Source organism: Athene cunicularia (genome assembly GCF_003259725.1).
Source record: "Athene cunicularia isolate RWA chromosome 4 unlocalized genomic scaffold, athCun1 chr4_part2, whole genome shotgun sequence".
Lineage (NCBI taxonomy): Eukaryota > Metazoa > Chordata > Aves > Strigiformes > Strigidae > Athene > Athene cunicularia.
The window spans coordinates 7665759-7680863 of NW_020799099.1; the positions used below are offsets into that span (position 1 = coordinate 7665759).

Genomic DNA, 15105 nt, shown 5'->3' on the forward strand with positions numbered 1-15105 from the left:
GGGCGCTGAGCGTGTGCCGTGCCGTTCGCAGGCGCCGTGCTGCGGGAAGCTGTACGCCTGCCGGCTGTGCCACGATGGCGCCGAGGGGCACCGGCTGGACCGTTTCCGCGTTGCCGAGGTGCAGTGCACCCGCTGCCGCCTCCTGCAGAAGGTGGGTCCGGTAGGGTGGCCGGAGGGCGCCGCCATTTTGGGGGGGGGCGCGCCGCCATGTTGCGTGGGGGGCCGGCCGGGCACTGAACGGCCGTTTCCCCGCTTCCCTTCTCCGCGCTGCGGCGGCAGGCGCAGCAGCGCTGTGAGGGCTGCCACAGCCTCTTCGGCGAGTATTACTGCGGTATCTGCCACCTCTTCGACCGCGACAAGAAGCAGTACCACTGCGCCGAGTGTGGCATTTGCAGGTGCGTGAGGGGCGCTCGGGCCCCGCGGCGGGGCGGTACCGAAAGGGGGGGAACGGGCCTTGACTGACGCATTTCTCTTCAGGATTGGTCCAAAGGAAGACTTTTTCCACTGTTCAAAATGCAATTTATGCCTAAGCTTGAGTCTTCGAGGAAAGCACAAGGTAAGAACTGAACTCCGTGTCTTAAAAAAACAACCAACCAAACCATCCTTGAAAGTGAAGGCTGATGGTGCCTCATCTCCACCCAAGGCCGTACGGACAGGCGGAGCCGCAGGCTCTCTTTTCTCTTAAGTGCACCTAATCGCGACACAGAGTGCTTCTGGGCTGGTGTTGCTCGCAGTTAAAGCTATAGGGAATAAACATCTTGGTCTCCTCTCCTTTCAGAAGGGGCTATTGATTGCAGATCTAACAGTAGTGTCAGTTAGAGCTCCCGTTCCTGCTGCGGTATAGGAAAAGCTAGACCGCATCCTGGTGCGGGAGTTCTGGGAGTTCCTTATGTATGTTTTGAAACTGTTTGGTTTTTAATATGCTAAGCCATCTGTTAATTCTCAGAACTTCAAATCTAAATGCAAGCAGTAATGTTTCATCTTACCATTGTAAAGGAATCTGAGAATTTAGAAAAATACAAGAATCCAGACAGTTGAACAACTTTTTTTTTTTTTTTTTCCTCTGTCTTTGAGAAGTGTATTGAAAATGTCTCCAGGCAGGACTGTCCAATATGTTTGGAGGTGAGCTGCTTTTCATTTCTTGGACTTGTGTGTGGCTGTGGTTTTTATTGTGTTTGATTTAATTTTCTTGCTTTTGTCTGCTACTTGCCTTGAAACAGGATATTCACACATCTCGTGTTGGAGCTCATGTTCTGCCATGTGGTCACCTTCTTCACAGGTAAAGCATTGCAGATACTAGGGAATAGCTGTTGCCTTATGTATGGTGTTTATTCAATGGCACTACAAGCCTGGTTAGTCTGTAACAGCTTTTTACAGCTGTTTTTTAAGATACTTGCACTGTAGGGGATAGTCTCAGTTTCATCAGGAAATAATTTTTTTAGAAAGGTTGGCTTCCTTCCACAGTGAATTTTGGCAGTGGTGGAGGGACCTGGATATTGTTCATTCTAAATTTTCTCATGCTGAATTTCCTTCTGTTGCTACTTTAAATTTCAAGAATCCCTACATAAATTTCAAGTGGAGAAGTCTCCCCTTGGTGCAGAAAACAGTTACACAATGGTTTTAAGAGGTTGATGGCAGCCCATCAGTTAAGTTTTAGACAGCCCCCCACCCCCCAAGACAATGGACTGCTCTGTTGCACTGAAAAACCTGCCAACTTATTTGGGATTTTCAGGTGATGTGATATATAGCACTGGATGCCATGTTTCTCTTCCATTTTCCCTTTCTGCTTCTGTTTTGTATTACAGATGCAGGTTTTTGTTACTCCATTGACTCCTGGTTTTATCCCCATTGTCTCTGTGTTTGATATAGATCTCCACAGATGGAATCTTCCTTCAACTTTTTTCGCATCTTAAACTTACCTTGTGATGTATCACACTGTTTTTTCAGCAAACTTGAACCACACAATCATTGTCATAGTGTTGAGACTGCTCCCTTGTGTTAAGTTGGAAGACCTTAAAATGGAATCAGATGTGCTTCATCTCTGGATTTTTGCCTCAATACCCAGTGATTTTGCTAGGAAGCTTTTTTAACTTTTGAGTTGGGGATAGCTCTGCACCTTTTCCCTTTGTTCAGTTCAAATGTGTTACCGGTCAGTAATTGCATTCTTCTTACTGAACTTCTCACTGTGTTTTCAGAACATGTTACGAGGACATGCTAAAGGAGTAAGTATTTCTAAGCATCTCTTCTCTTAATACTGTTGTAGTCCAGATTATTTTGAGAGGTGAAGATCATGATGCCAATCCTGTAACCAGTAATTTTAAACCAACTCCTAAAGGTAAAGGGGTCTCTTAATTTCCAGTTCTGTGCAAGAACTTTTTGATTCGTGGTGTTTTCTGTTTGACTGATATGATATGAAGCTTGTCCTTTTTGAGTATACTTGTTTCATGGCCCTACTCCATCTTCTGATTTAGACTTTTTTTTTCCTTTGTGCCAGAGGTTACAGGTGTCCTTTGTGCATGCACTCAGCTTTAGATATGACAAGGTACTGGCGTCAGCTGGATGATGAGGTAGCGCAGACTCCTATGCCCACAGAGTATCAGAACATGATGGTGGAGGTAAGAGATGAGATGCCAATGTCTTGTTCTTGGCAGATCTGTGCCTGTGCATTACTGGCAGTAGAGGGCACTAGGAACTTGTCCTGGATCAGAAGTCAACCTAATGGTTAGGGAGTGATGAAGAAATGTTTTGTATTGGCTTACAGTATTCACCGACTGGGTTTGTAAACACACTAAAAAACCCTACGCCCCACATACACTACAAACAGAAACCAACCCCAAAACCACAGCTTCTTAGTGTTGTAGTATCACAGCACAGGAATGGCTTGGTCTCTGGAAGTATCTCATTTTCTCCAGTAGCATTAGGTGCTGTCATAGCAAAAAGCAGGAACATTTGTTTTTTAACAGCTTGGAGCTTCATGTTCCAGACTACACATGATGGGTTTTCTGCAAAAATACTCAGCTACTGATCTGTGCAGTCTAGCACGTAGAGACTTCAGTTTTCTTTCTGTTTCTTTGTGTTAACACAGAACCGTGAAACTGGTTGCTGTTTGCAGGTAACACTCTATTACAGCGCTGGTCATTAATGTTCTAGTTGCATCTCTTAAGGTTTAGACAACCCATCCTACCAACTGCTGGAGTTGGGATATTGAAAAAAAATCTCTTTATTGCCTGTTTTGAGAAGAAGGCTCACTTGCCTGTCTTGCACAGCAGACTGGTTAATGTTGCTAGCTGCTGTCAATCTGCTGTCATTTTCACTTGAGGCTTTCTCTGGTGGTTTCCTCCTACACCAAGAGAAGAAGCCAGAGTGTGTCTGTCCCTGACTTATGCAAGGAGTCACCTTGTCATACTAGAAGTAAATTCTCTGTGATTATACAGTGCAATCTGAGTAGTTACAAATGGAAGAGTTAAATCAGCCCTGCTGCCTTCAAAATGAAGATATTTTCTGCTTTGTCCTCTGATGGCAAAGCAGTCCTGTGGTTGCTAGAGGCATGGTTGTAGTATATTGTTGGGTGTCCTGCTGATGCTAAAGCCCTTTTCTCTCTCTTTTCTGTGAGTGTAGATCCTCTGCAATGACTGCAATGCCCGGTCTACAGTGCAGTTCCATCTCCTAGGCATGAAGTGCAAAAACTGTGAATCGTACAATACCGCCCAAGATGGAAGATGCCGGCTGACTTTGGAGGAGCAGTGACCAAGATACCTGCTGCCTTCAGCTGGGCAAGAAAAACTGTTGTGGAGGAGACTATCTATTTAAGAAAACCCCCCACTTATCAGTAAAATCTTTTTTCTGAAGTTATCATGGCACCAATGAAATGGTTACAGGATTTAATTAATGATGGTGCAAAGGAGTTTTGCTAATTGTGCTCCTCTCCCTAGTAGCTGGGGCACAGCACAGTCAGGCCCTTCAGGAAATTCCTCATCGAGAAGTGTGATGCCCATCAAAGGTTAGTTTTTGGAGAGAACTACCCTTTAGAAGAGTCATTTACTCTCTGAGAAGAGACAGCCTAGAAGAATAACTAATGAGATGCAAAATGAGAAATGCTCAGCAGCTGACGCAGCAGAAGATGTTTTGGGGCAGCTGAAGGTTGTGAGCATAGCAGGAGGTGGAGGTACAGCTATGCTGGTTGCAGCTGTTGAGGAAAATTGGTAGCTTTGAGAGCAGCCTTTTTACATAAAGCTGACATCTGCAAAGTTTTTATGTTAGTATGTTTTGTTCCTTTTAAATGACGTGTTTGTTCTAGGGCCTCGGAGCCATCGGCGCAAGTGGCTGGAGAAGGGTGAGCTTGCAGAAATTGCGTCCTTTGGCTTGATCTGTTGACGTGTGTGCGCACGGAATCCATTTTGAAACAAGGCTGGCCGGCCTGCCTGCCTGTGTATGGTGAACGGCCTAAAAATCAAGCGACAAGGCCGCCGTTCTCCCCCAGACACCCTTCTGCCCTGCTGTCTTCACTCCAGTTCCTTTGCCAGCTGCAGTTGCATTTACACCCGTTTCTTCCTCCTTTTGCGTTATTCACTTACAAAGGCCGAGGTGTCATAGGGTTTTAGCTGTGTATGTAGCTTGATGTTTTGATGATTAAGTACACAAAGTGAAGCACATACTTGTCTTGTCATGATTGACATTGGGCCAAATAGTTCAGGCTGGGCCTGAGATGTTTGCTGAAGTAACAGCAGCTCATAGAGGCACTCATGTAGTGCAGGGACCAATTTTCTGTGGTTTGGGGTTTTTTTTAATGGTGTCTGATTCCATTGGAGGGAGAGAACAGAGGATGGAGGAGTATTTTTAAAAACAACAGACCTTCACACCCTTCTTCATGTGATATTGTGCCCAGTGTTTTGCAGTCTAAATATTAAAGTTCTTAGTTCCTGAGAATTTGAGAACATGCCAATAGTTTCTAATAATGAAATTAAAAGCCCATTTACTCTTCACCATACAACTACTTGGTTTTAACTTGTTCTATTGTAAAACAACAGCTTTTCTTAATCTGACAATGTCCCTTTATGTATGAATATTAGGACTCTGATGATAGCGTTACTGTAGCTTGCCTTTACTGGAGTATCTTCTTCTGAAGCACTTTTCTCACTGCTATAAATAAATGTAAAATAACTTCTTTATTAAAACAAATTATGCTATGTGTGACGTGTTCTCCTTTTACGCATGTCCTCTGGAAATTCTTGGCTAAGTTTAAGCTATGATTCAGTGCTGAAAAACGAGGGTTACATGTCTGGATGTGTGACCCCTGGGTCTCTGTGATAAAAATAGTGGTTTTCACAGCCCCTGTATTTACTTATTTCTGTGGTGGGGCAGAGGGGGTCATCCCCTAAGCACAGCAGCAGGGGGAACTGGTCCCAGTCTGGGCTCCCCGGTACTGGAAGGGCTTGTGTGATCCCAGCAAGCTGCTCCAGGAGTAGAGCAGCTGCCAAAACCCAGGTTTTCCAGGTTCCCAGTCCATGTCTCTGCTCTCCCACCTCAGACCTGCCCTCACCATCCCACCCCTTCTGCACTCCAGCCCAGGGGCTGTGGTTGGCTGTATCTACTGCACAGCAGAACAGGTGCTTTGGGTTGAGGTGGGATTTCTCCATTCTCTCTGGCAATGTGGACAAGTCCCATGGTGGGAAACCATGTGTGGGGCCAGGTGGGCTGTGTCAGCTCATCGAGAGCTCGGGGCTGTGCTGGGGGGAGCAGGGTGTTTGGGGAAGGAGCAGATAAGGGTTGCTTCCTTGGTTGTGTTGGAGCATCTCCTTGCGTTTGGGGGTGCTTCTAGGGAAAGATGTTTTTTGGAGGTGTTGAGGGCAGGGGGCTTATGGGCTGCATTGGGTACCAAGGGGTGGTTTGCCCCTGGGGACTGCTGTTAAAATGAGGAACTCTGGGGGGACCGTGTTGTTTTTGGAAGTAAAATCACAGCAGGAGCATGGCTTGGCTCCTTGCTGTGTGAGTGGGGTTAGGGATTGGACATCCTGGGGTGTGCCTCTGAGGGGACAGGGCTGGGGGAAGGGGCTGGTTTGAGTCCCTGTGACACCCTGTGCCACGGGCCTATGGAGCAAAGTGTTCCCATGGTGCTGACATCTCTGCTTGACTTTAAGCTCCTGTAGATGGTAAGAAGGATTCTCCTGCCACTTGTGGATGATGCTTTTGGGTCCTCCGTGGAAACTACCAGCAAGATTCCCTGCTGCTTTGGAGCACCCTTCAAATGTGTGCTGTCGCCTGGTGACTTCACTACCTTCCCTCACTGGAGACCTGCTCCCAGGTAAGCCCTGAGGGCCAGTGGGGCTCATACCAGTCATCTCAGAGCTTTGTGTTCCTGTAGGGAGATGCCCTGTTCAGGTAACGGGGCCATGCAGAGGGGTTTTGTAATGGGGAGGAAGCAGCAGCAGCAGCTCTGGGTGTGCAGAGGAGTTTGGGTGCCTGATGCCAGCAGAGCTTACCCCATCACCACCTCTGCTGCTGCCTCTGGGTCTTACTCAGAGGCTACTGCTGCCCAAACAGCTCTAGCCCCATGGCGACTGCCAGCAGCTTGGCACAGAGATTGGGGCAGCCCAGAAGCAGGATAAAACAGTTCAGGTGATGCCACTTAGATGTTTTTAAAGTAGTGTTACTGCTTGAGAAGTGAATTCCCTCTGGCTTTAAAAGGACAAGCAGGGTTAAAAGAACTGTAAATGGGATAAAAATGTGATGTCAAATGTTGCTTTTGAGATGAATTGGAGGAATGTTGTTTTTTCTGTGTTATTAAAGCAGTTACAGTCCTTCTCCTCCCAAAGAGGAGGGGGAAAAAAAAAAAAAGAGTCCCTTGACCACACTCTTAGTTGACACCCGAGAAGCTCACTGATGGCAAATACTGTTTAGACACCGTTTCCATAGGCAGTACTGGTAGCAAGGCCTGGGATTTTGGTGATGGTGGGAGAAGCAGAGATGACATGGAGATGTGCTGAGGGCCTACAGCATAGCTGGGTAAGGAACAAACAATAAATTCCTTTTTTCTATGAAAAAAGCTACTAGTGACTGGATGCTCAGAGGAAGGCTGGAGAGCTATGTCTAGTCCTTGTGGGCTCCAAAACTGGGGCAGGCTGTCTCTGTAGATGAGTGTGGCAGTGTCTCTGGCTAGGTGATGCATGCTCTGGGTTGATGGCAGAGGTGCCCCCACCTTGTGTTGCTCTGTGAGCAGGTGGTAAAACACTCTTCTGAGTTCCTTGCAAGCAAGTCTTGTGTTACACAGGGTTGTTATAGATACTGTTTGTGCTTCCTGTGCGGGTGGGCCTCAAGCCCAGCTTCACTGGTAGCTGTTGCCTTCAGAAGGTGGTGAGATGCTGAGCACATCTGAAGTGCTGCTGTAGGTGGAGGACAACGGGTAGTAACTTGCCTTCTGTGTGTCTCTAAGAATTTGCACTGGCAGGTGCAAAAATGGAGACTGATGTCCACACCACCTCCTTGGGAAGGGCTGGGCTTGCCCACCCTGACTGTGTCGCCGCCCCAACGCCTGTGCTGTAGAGCCTTTGGCCAAGGATGCTGTTATCCCATCGGGTCCAATAGACCTCTTGTCTCTTTGTGGCAGGCCTTCTCCCTCCAAAAGAAGCACTGTGCAGCCATGAAAGTGTGAAGGCTGCTGGTGATGGTGGGTCATGCAGGACATGAACATCTGCAGCCAGCAGATACTGCTGAGGGGCAGCTAGAAGCAGCAATCCAGCCTTAATTAAAAAAAAAAACAAACCAAAAAACAATAAAACCCAGAGCAGGCAAATTCTCCTTGTGAGCAGCTGCTATGGAGAAACAGATGCAGAAACTTGTTCATTAACTCAATTAAATATATATTTAAAGAGATATGCTATTCCAGGACTGCTGCAGAGGTCGTGGTCTTACAAATACGAACAGCTAACAGAGTGGATCAGTTAGGGCTGAAGGATGTAGGGGTGATTGGTATTGCTGCTGGGTGGGGAGCACAGTGGGACAACACAGGCTTGTGGCTTGCCCAGGTCGAGGCTGAATTTCTGTGCATCTTGCACCTATCCTTTCCAGAGCGCTCTGCTCATCACCAGCAAATTGTTTCCTGTTTGTGGTGTGGGCTTTTGGGTTTGGTTTGTTTTTTTCCCTGAAAAAAGTACTGTCAGTTCCTTTAGCTAATATCATGGTGCAGCTGGGAGAACAACTTTGGAAAATTCAATAGCGAAGTAGCCTTTGACTGTGTTGCTAATTGTAAAACCATGCTGATCAAGTCCACAACCAAGCAGATTTGATGCTAATTTTATTACAGCTGGCAATATTCCTATTTGGGTTCAAACCATAAGAGGAGGCTGAAAGAAAACCCTTAGTTGAGCTGAGCTTTGGAAGAGCAGCTCCCTCCAGCTGGACTTTTGCATTGGGTTGAGAAGGAAAATGATCTTGGGGCTGGGATCCAGTTGATTTTGACCTTTTGCTCTCCTGCTTTTGGTATTTGCTTCTGCGAAGTGAGGGGGGCAGCTGGGGAACCTGATGCCACCAGCTGAACCTCTGTATTGTGCATTTTGCTTGGCACCAAGCCCTTATTTCCCTGGCAAAGGGAGTTAAATTGCATTACACAGCAGAAAAACGAATGGCTTTCTGGGGTGATAAAGATAATTGTCGTGCATAAAGATAGGCAAGGAGCTGCTATATGGGACAGCAGGTGTTGCACAGTGCTTTGCTGCCCTGTCCTTGCTGTGGGCTGCATCAACAGAAGAGACATGGTATTGACCTTGGGTGCTTCCCTGGGGCAGGCACAGTGCCACCCATTACCATCCTACCAGGGGCTGCCTGAGTTTGGATGTGCCCAAGCAGGCAGGCACTGTCGGGACTGGGAAGAATACTTGGATCAGAGGGAGGCGGTGGTCATGGGATGAAAGTAGAGTGGTGGCTTGGCCAGGGCTTGCCCACTGGCTAAGGGAGCTGTTGCAGAGCTGTCCACTGCAGGGCACGGCAGGGAGCTCCCACGCTGCCTGCCACCCAAAATCGAGCCTTGCTCGCTGGCATGGGGCAAAATTGGGAGCAGATGGGATTATTGCTGCCTTGTGAGAAAAATGTACTGTTGAAGCAGGTGCAAGGGCTGCAGGCACGAACAAGGACAGCAGTGCTATTAATAAAGTCAGTGCCTGCCGAAGTATGCAAAACTCAGGAGAGGGACTCATTAAGCCAAAGAGCAAAGTGATGCAGGACTAGGGAGCTTGGCCAAGCCCTCCATCCCTGCAGGAAGGTGCAGGGCAATGGCTCAGGAGGAATGGGGAAAGGAGATCCCTAATTTTGGACTGGAAGGATGGATTTAAAGACTCTGGTGCGGCTTTTGGCTGATGTGGTCTAATGGTCTTGGACCCAATAACATCAGTTTTGGGGGAAATAGGGATATTGCATATTAAACGCCCTGTACTGCCTTCACCTCCTATGAGTTCCTCTCAAGCTGGCTGAATGCCTGTGGATGTGTGTGTGAATGCAAAGGCTGGGGCTGGAAGGTTACTGGGGTGGCACCCCAGAGCTGGTGGCAGTGGCTGTGAAGCTCAACCCTAAACTCTACTGAAGGAACAGCAGTGTGTGGTTTTGCTCTGCATCCCTGGGAGGGCTTGGGGAAAGATGGGGAATGTTCTGCGGATGGCCCCTGCCTCTTGAGTGGGAGAAAACCCTTTCCTGAGGCTGTGCAGGCTCCTTGCTTGTGCATGCTTAAAAACCCTTGTCCCACAGCAGAAGAGCCCTGGCTTCCCTGGGCTGAGGCTGGTGTCTTGCCCCTGCATGGCTGCAGAGAAACCATCTGTTACTCCTTTCCAGCTGAAAGGAACACAGTTAGGGAAAGGCTTCTCGTGTTGTGCTATTTATAACTCAGAAGGCTAGCAGAGCATCTGTCTCTCCAGTTCCAAGCAGGTCTGGCTTAGCCCAGGGGTGTGCTGGGACCTCTGCACTGGAAATGGGGTGATTTCTTTGCTTTTTCTTCTTGATGGTCCCAGTTGGAGTTGGGAGGGGAGTTTGCACGAGGGACTTGTAACTTGTCACTTTACACTGTCATGAAATAGTTGCTCTCTGACACCTGAACCAATTCCTGTGTCTTTTGCAAGGACCTGGCTCCAGTCTGTGTGGCAGAGGCTGAAGCAGAGCCTCAGAGGGACCTTGGAGTCTCCGCCCCACCCCTTTCTTCCTCTCGTTCATCTCCTACAGCTTTTGAGGAAAGGAGTCCCTCAGGGCTGATAGAGTTGCAAGTCCAGGTCCCTGTAATACAGGTGCTGCCTGGCTGAGCAAATGGGATAGGGTGGGTGGAAGAAGTCTGGGTGCTCTAGGGGAAAAAAAAAACCCTCTCTAAACCTGTGAAATAATTGCAAAATAATGGATTACCTGAAGACGTGAGAAATAGTTAGGCCATCAGCCCTTATTTTTTCTGGTTGTCTTGCAAGTAGCTTTGTTGGCAAAATAGAATAAGAAATTAAACACCTGGATGGAGCTCATGGCTGTTTGTAGCTGCTGGCAAGTGGCAGTGGTTTTTGGGAGAGGTGGAGGTAGCAGGATAGTGTATGGGCTCCAGCATGCCCTTGGGAGGTTACTTCACCTCAAGGGTGAAGTCCTACCGGAGGCTGATGGCTTTTGGTTGTGCCCCTTGACCCAGGCAGAGCCACTGTTTGCTGGCCAAAGCTCAGACCTCCACCCTGCCCTGGGTGTGCTGGGGCAATGGGGAGCAGAAGACCTCCCCAGCTGGGTCTTAGCTTGCGCTGGGCACCTGAGGCTGCTCTTGGCTTGTAAATAAAATAAAGGGCTAAAAATAAAAAAGCACAAATCTTTCTATAGCATCCAGAAAGACAAGCTGGATGGGCTGGAGGCCAAGTGGTTTTATTGAAGGTAGTTGTGAGCATGAGAGCTGAAGGCGAGGGCTTCCCTTGAGCTGCCTGTTGTTTGAGAAATGACCTTTGAATAGGAGTGGCACCTGAAAATGACAGCAGTCCAGCAATGCGTGCTAAATGGGCTACGGAAGCAAATTCGGTGACGTTTGGTTCTTGCGTTGCAAACTTTCCAGTGGGCTTCTGGTAGAAGTGACAGTTGTTGGAGGCTGGAGCTGTAGGAACATGTGGTGCGAAGACATGGTAATGCCTTCAGCCTTGGTCTGAGCTGCTGGGTGCTTAACGTACTCTGCTTTTACCTGGGAAGTAATTACTTCATCTAACAGGCATTGTTGCTCCTGAAGGCTGCAACCAGGAGCTATCTCTTTTAATAAGTCATTAATACTCCATTAATTCCACGAGTCAGAAAAGACGACACTTGGAAACGAGTTGATGAGACATTAGCATATTCACAAATGGGAAAAAAAAAAAAAAAAAAAAAGGTGAAAGCAGCCTGCCACCTCTCCAGTGAGGGCAAGGCAGGAGACCTAGAGAGCGATCACGTCATCAGCAGTGCTGCTGCCAGACTCTGCTGCTGCCTGAAAGGCTGGGGGAATGGGATGTTCTGCACAGAGCTATGTGAGCTATTTTTTCTATATAAATAAAATATTTATGAGATTAAATTGAGCCAAAGGGGGGGAGGTGGAAAGTCTTTGGGAAAAATGGGGGGCTGTGATTTTTTGTAAATAAAACAGGCTTGTGGCAGAGAGTTTTCCCCATCTTTTTTTTAAAAAAAAGAGAAGGAAAAAAAAATGAAGTCTTTATGGGGTGTCCCTGCTAGGATGTTTTCCCTTCTTCCCTGCCATAGTAGTGTGGAAAGACAGAAATTCCTGGGTACGCTTGGAGGGTCTGAGTTAGGAAGATGAGAGGGGTGTTTGCAGCCATCGCCCCCCCTACTGAAGTGCTCTTTCCATTTGGCAAGTGCATCTGTTAATTTTTAGGCTGTCTTGTGCCTTGGCCCTTGCTGGCACACAGTGCTGTAGACATAAACACATCATCCACGTCGCAGCGTGGATACATTATGAATAAATGAAATGTAAAGCCTGGTGTAGCTGTGGTATGGTCACCCAGAAAAGCCCTTTGGTGCGGTCTCAGCACCTGCTCCCTCTGCCCCGTATCAGAGCTGCATGCACAGAAGGCAGATGATTTTTGCCTATGTGTTTCTGGGCAGGCAGACTCGATGGGGCTGTCGGAGCTGAGTGGAGTGGTCAGCATGCTTTGCAGAGGCGCGGGGTGAGCTGAAATAACTCCCATCTCTTTATTCTGTGCAGAGTCACCTATTTAACATCCCTACGGCAGTGCAGAGGGCTGGCTGCAGGGGAGAGGGCACCCCAACGAGGGTCTCCACTTTGGCGGGGGCTGTGCCTTCCCTTCCACAGGCCTGAGCTGTGTCAGGAGGTGGGATGTCCATCCTTTCTTCTTTTACCTTACCTGTTAGGCGAGTGCTGTGGGGCAGAGGCTCTGCCTTGCTGCTTATATCACTCTGAGGAGGAAAGAAAAGGCACTGGGGATGGTTTCTGGTCCTAGACTCTTGTAGGAAACAAGGAATATACCCCCAGATACCTACAGCCTCTTCCTTGTATTGTAGATGAGACATTTGTTCATTTTAAGCATCCAAGTGTAGGGTTGAGCTGGAAAGCAGACCCCATATGCCAGCCTTGTGGCCCCACACGTCAGCAGTGCTGGGGACAAGATGGCATCTCTGGTTTTCACTACTGATGCAGAGATGAAGTGCGAATTTGCATGTGAAATTAGCCCACGCTGATGAGGTCTGGTTTAGTTTCTTGGCCAAGCCTTCCTCCTAGAAACTCACAGTGTCCTACAGATGATGGCACCCAGTTTCTGTTCTCCTTCATTAAAAAGGAATTTACTTCCCTGGGAAATATGTTTAAGTGAAGGTGATGGCTTTTGCTCTCCCTTTATTCTCTCAGTTATTTTAGTAGCAGCATTTGAGCAAAGTGGGTGATTTTTGTTTTTAAATAGCTTGGGGTGGTGTTTTGTGTTGGTTTTTTTTTATTGCCTGATCTTTGCTGTTGCTGGAAAAATATTGAGCTGTAACTCAGGAAGGGTTTTAAAGCTGAACAAAGCAGATGCACTGCCTACTGGGCAACTTCTTGCTGGTAGGGGTGAAGGGGAGACTTTTCTGCATGGTTTTGGGAAGGGTGAGTGCAGCACCATGCCATCCAATTTATTTCAAGAGAGGAAGGGTGGGGGTGTTTTTGCTTAGTTTGTGGTTCCTCTTAGCTAAGGTGGCCTGATTTGCTGCTGCTTAGCTGCCAAAAAGGTAAAAGGGAGTTTTGCTTGTCCTGAGCATCCTCGGATCCTGAGTAGCTAACAGTGTTTCCTGCCTCAGCATTGCGTGCTCCTCTCTTCCCCTGCCTCCCTAAATGCATCATCTCTCTGGAGCCTGGTGGGAAGAGCTAGCAGTTAGCAGGATGCTGTCTCAGGGAAGAGAGCGAGCAGGATACAGAGCAGTCCTACCATCAGTCTCGCCTCATATATGCTCCCAACCCCGAGTTTCCTGGGCTGGCTGTGGTTTGAAAGGGCAGCAACCATTTGCTGCTTTAGTTTCCATTTTTACCCTGTTTTTGCTAAAAGAAGGTGAGGAACAGCTCGGTATCCACACCTTAGCAGGCAGGCTTAGTGCCAGCAAATCCCACGCTGAAGCCTCACTGTTGAGCTGGGCTTCAGCTACCTGACCAATACTAATATGAAAGAGTAGGTGAAAGGATGGGCCACTGAAGAGGCTAAAAAAGGTCTAGGAACAAAAAGGAAGTTGCATAATGATTGCATTTCTTTTTGGGAAGTGGAGCTGGAGGAGATAACGCTCATTTCTCCTGACCTTTTCAGGTGGCTGTTATGGTGCCGGCCGCATTTATTACGCTCGCTTGATGAAAATCAGGAGATGATGCATCTGTTGCGGGAAGCAATCATGCAAACGCCCTGAGCTTTGATGTTCCCCAGGACACTTTGTTTAGCAGCCAGGACGAACAGCAGAGCCTGTTTCCCAGCCTGTGCCGCTGACGCCAATTAACCCAAAGCAAACCAACGCCTGTGTTTCGGGTGAGATGGCAGCTCTCCTACCTCATCTGTTTCCATCCCATAGGGAATGGCAGCTGCTTCTTGGTTGCCCTCCCTACACCAGCAAATGCCCTGCTGCTTCAGGGTTTCAGCTTTAACAAAGAGGTAGCTTGGAGGATACCCTGATGAACCTCATGTCCTCCCCCAAAGCAGTTGGTAATTAAAAGCATGGACATAAAACACTGCAAACTGGCCCATCTCTACCACCACAGGGGTGCTGCTTACCCCCAAAACCCTCCAGAAACTCAGTCATGCCACCATCTTGACAAGGGTCTGTGGGAATCAGCCCATCTTCAGCCTCTGGGGTGATGGTGACCAGCTCTGGGGACCTGATGGAATGCCCAAACCTTTGCATCATCATGTAGTGCTGGTTTATTTATCAAGGCCACATGGGCTGAGGACTTTGCTTTTCACAGCCTGGGGATTTGGCTGGAGGCAGAAGTGGCCAAGAATCTCCTCCCCAAACCAGCCTTCCTGTCAGCCATCCCCCAGCTTCAGGTGCTAGTAGCTGAACACGTAAACTGTGGATTAAAATATTCTTCACTGTATCTTAGCAGCCAAATTTTTCAAGGATTAAAAATAAAGCTGCAGAGCAAGCAGCCATGTGTGTGAAATGGGGCACCTCTCAGCCCAGGAACGTGGGTTGTCAATGCACTTTCCTACAGGCTCCCTGGCTGTGTTTGGGGGAAAAAAACACTATTAAATGGAAAAAAAAGAAAATTAAGTGACCTGCTTCTGCACAGAAGCACCTGCACAAAAAGGAAGGGACCAGTGATGGAGCAGCCTCATAACTGCTCATGGTCCACAGTGAGGCAAACTGAAGTATTTCACAGCAGGATGATGCAGGGAGGTAATTTCAGAGAAAGGAAAATATGAAGCATGGGAGCCCCCTGCACATTGCTGGCTCTGTCTCAGCAGCCCCTGTGTTCCCCCACCCATCCCAAGCCATGGGGCAGCAGCATTTCAGAGGATCCCATGGTGCTGGCTGAACCTCAATCCTCTCCCTTTACCTCCCCCCATCCCTTCTCCCATGGAGAATTTGGGTTCCCTTGCCTGGAAAATCAAGTAGCCAACATGCCCCTGGACTCAGAGTTTCCTACACAAAGGCCAAAAT

At 48.0% G+C, this 15105-nt stretch overlaps 1 protein-coding gene across 1 annotated transcript in view; it reads left to right on the plus strand.

Annotated features, from left to right (window-relative positions):
- The window catches only part of RCHY1 (ring finger and CHY zinc finger domain containing 1), a 5136-nt gene extending 171 nt beyond the window's left edge, over nucleotides 1–4965 (plus strand). The window contains exons 2-9 of the mRNA XM_026847893.1: nucleotides 5–151; nucleotides 280–395; nucleotides 478–556; nucleotides 1078–1122; nucleotides 1221–1279; nucleotides 2196–2222; nucleotides 2495–2615; nucleotides 3619–4965. Of these exons, the coding sequence (XP_026703694.1) occupies nucleotides 5–151; nucleotides 280–395; nucleotides 478–556; nucleotides 1078–1122; nucleotides 1221–1279; nucleotides 2196–2222; nucleotides 2495–2615; nucleotides 3619–3747 (723 nt within the window). The 3' untranslated portion in view covers nucleotides 3748–4965. The remainder of the gene's footprint in view (nucleotides 1–4; nucleotides 152–279; nucleotides 396–477; nucleotides 557–1077; nucleotides 1123–1220; nucleotides 1280–2195; nucleotides 2223–2494; nucleotides 2616–3618) is intronic.
- Nucleotides 4966–15105: the final 10140 nt, after the last annotated feature.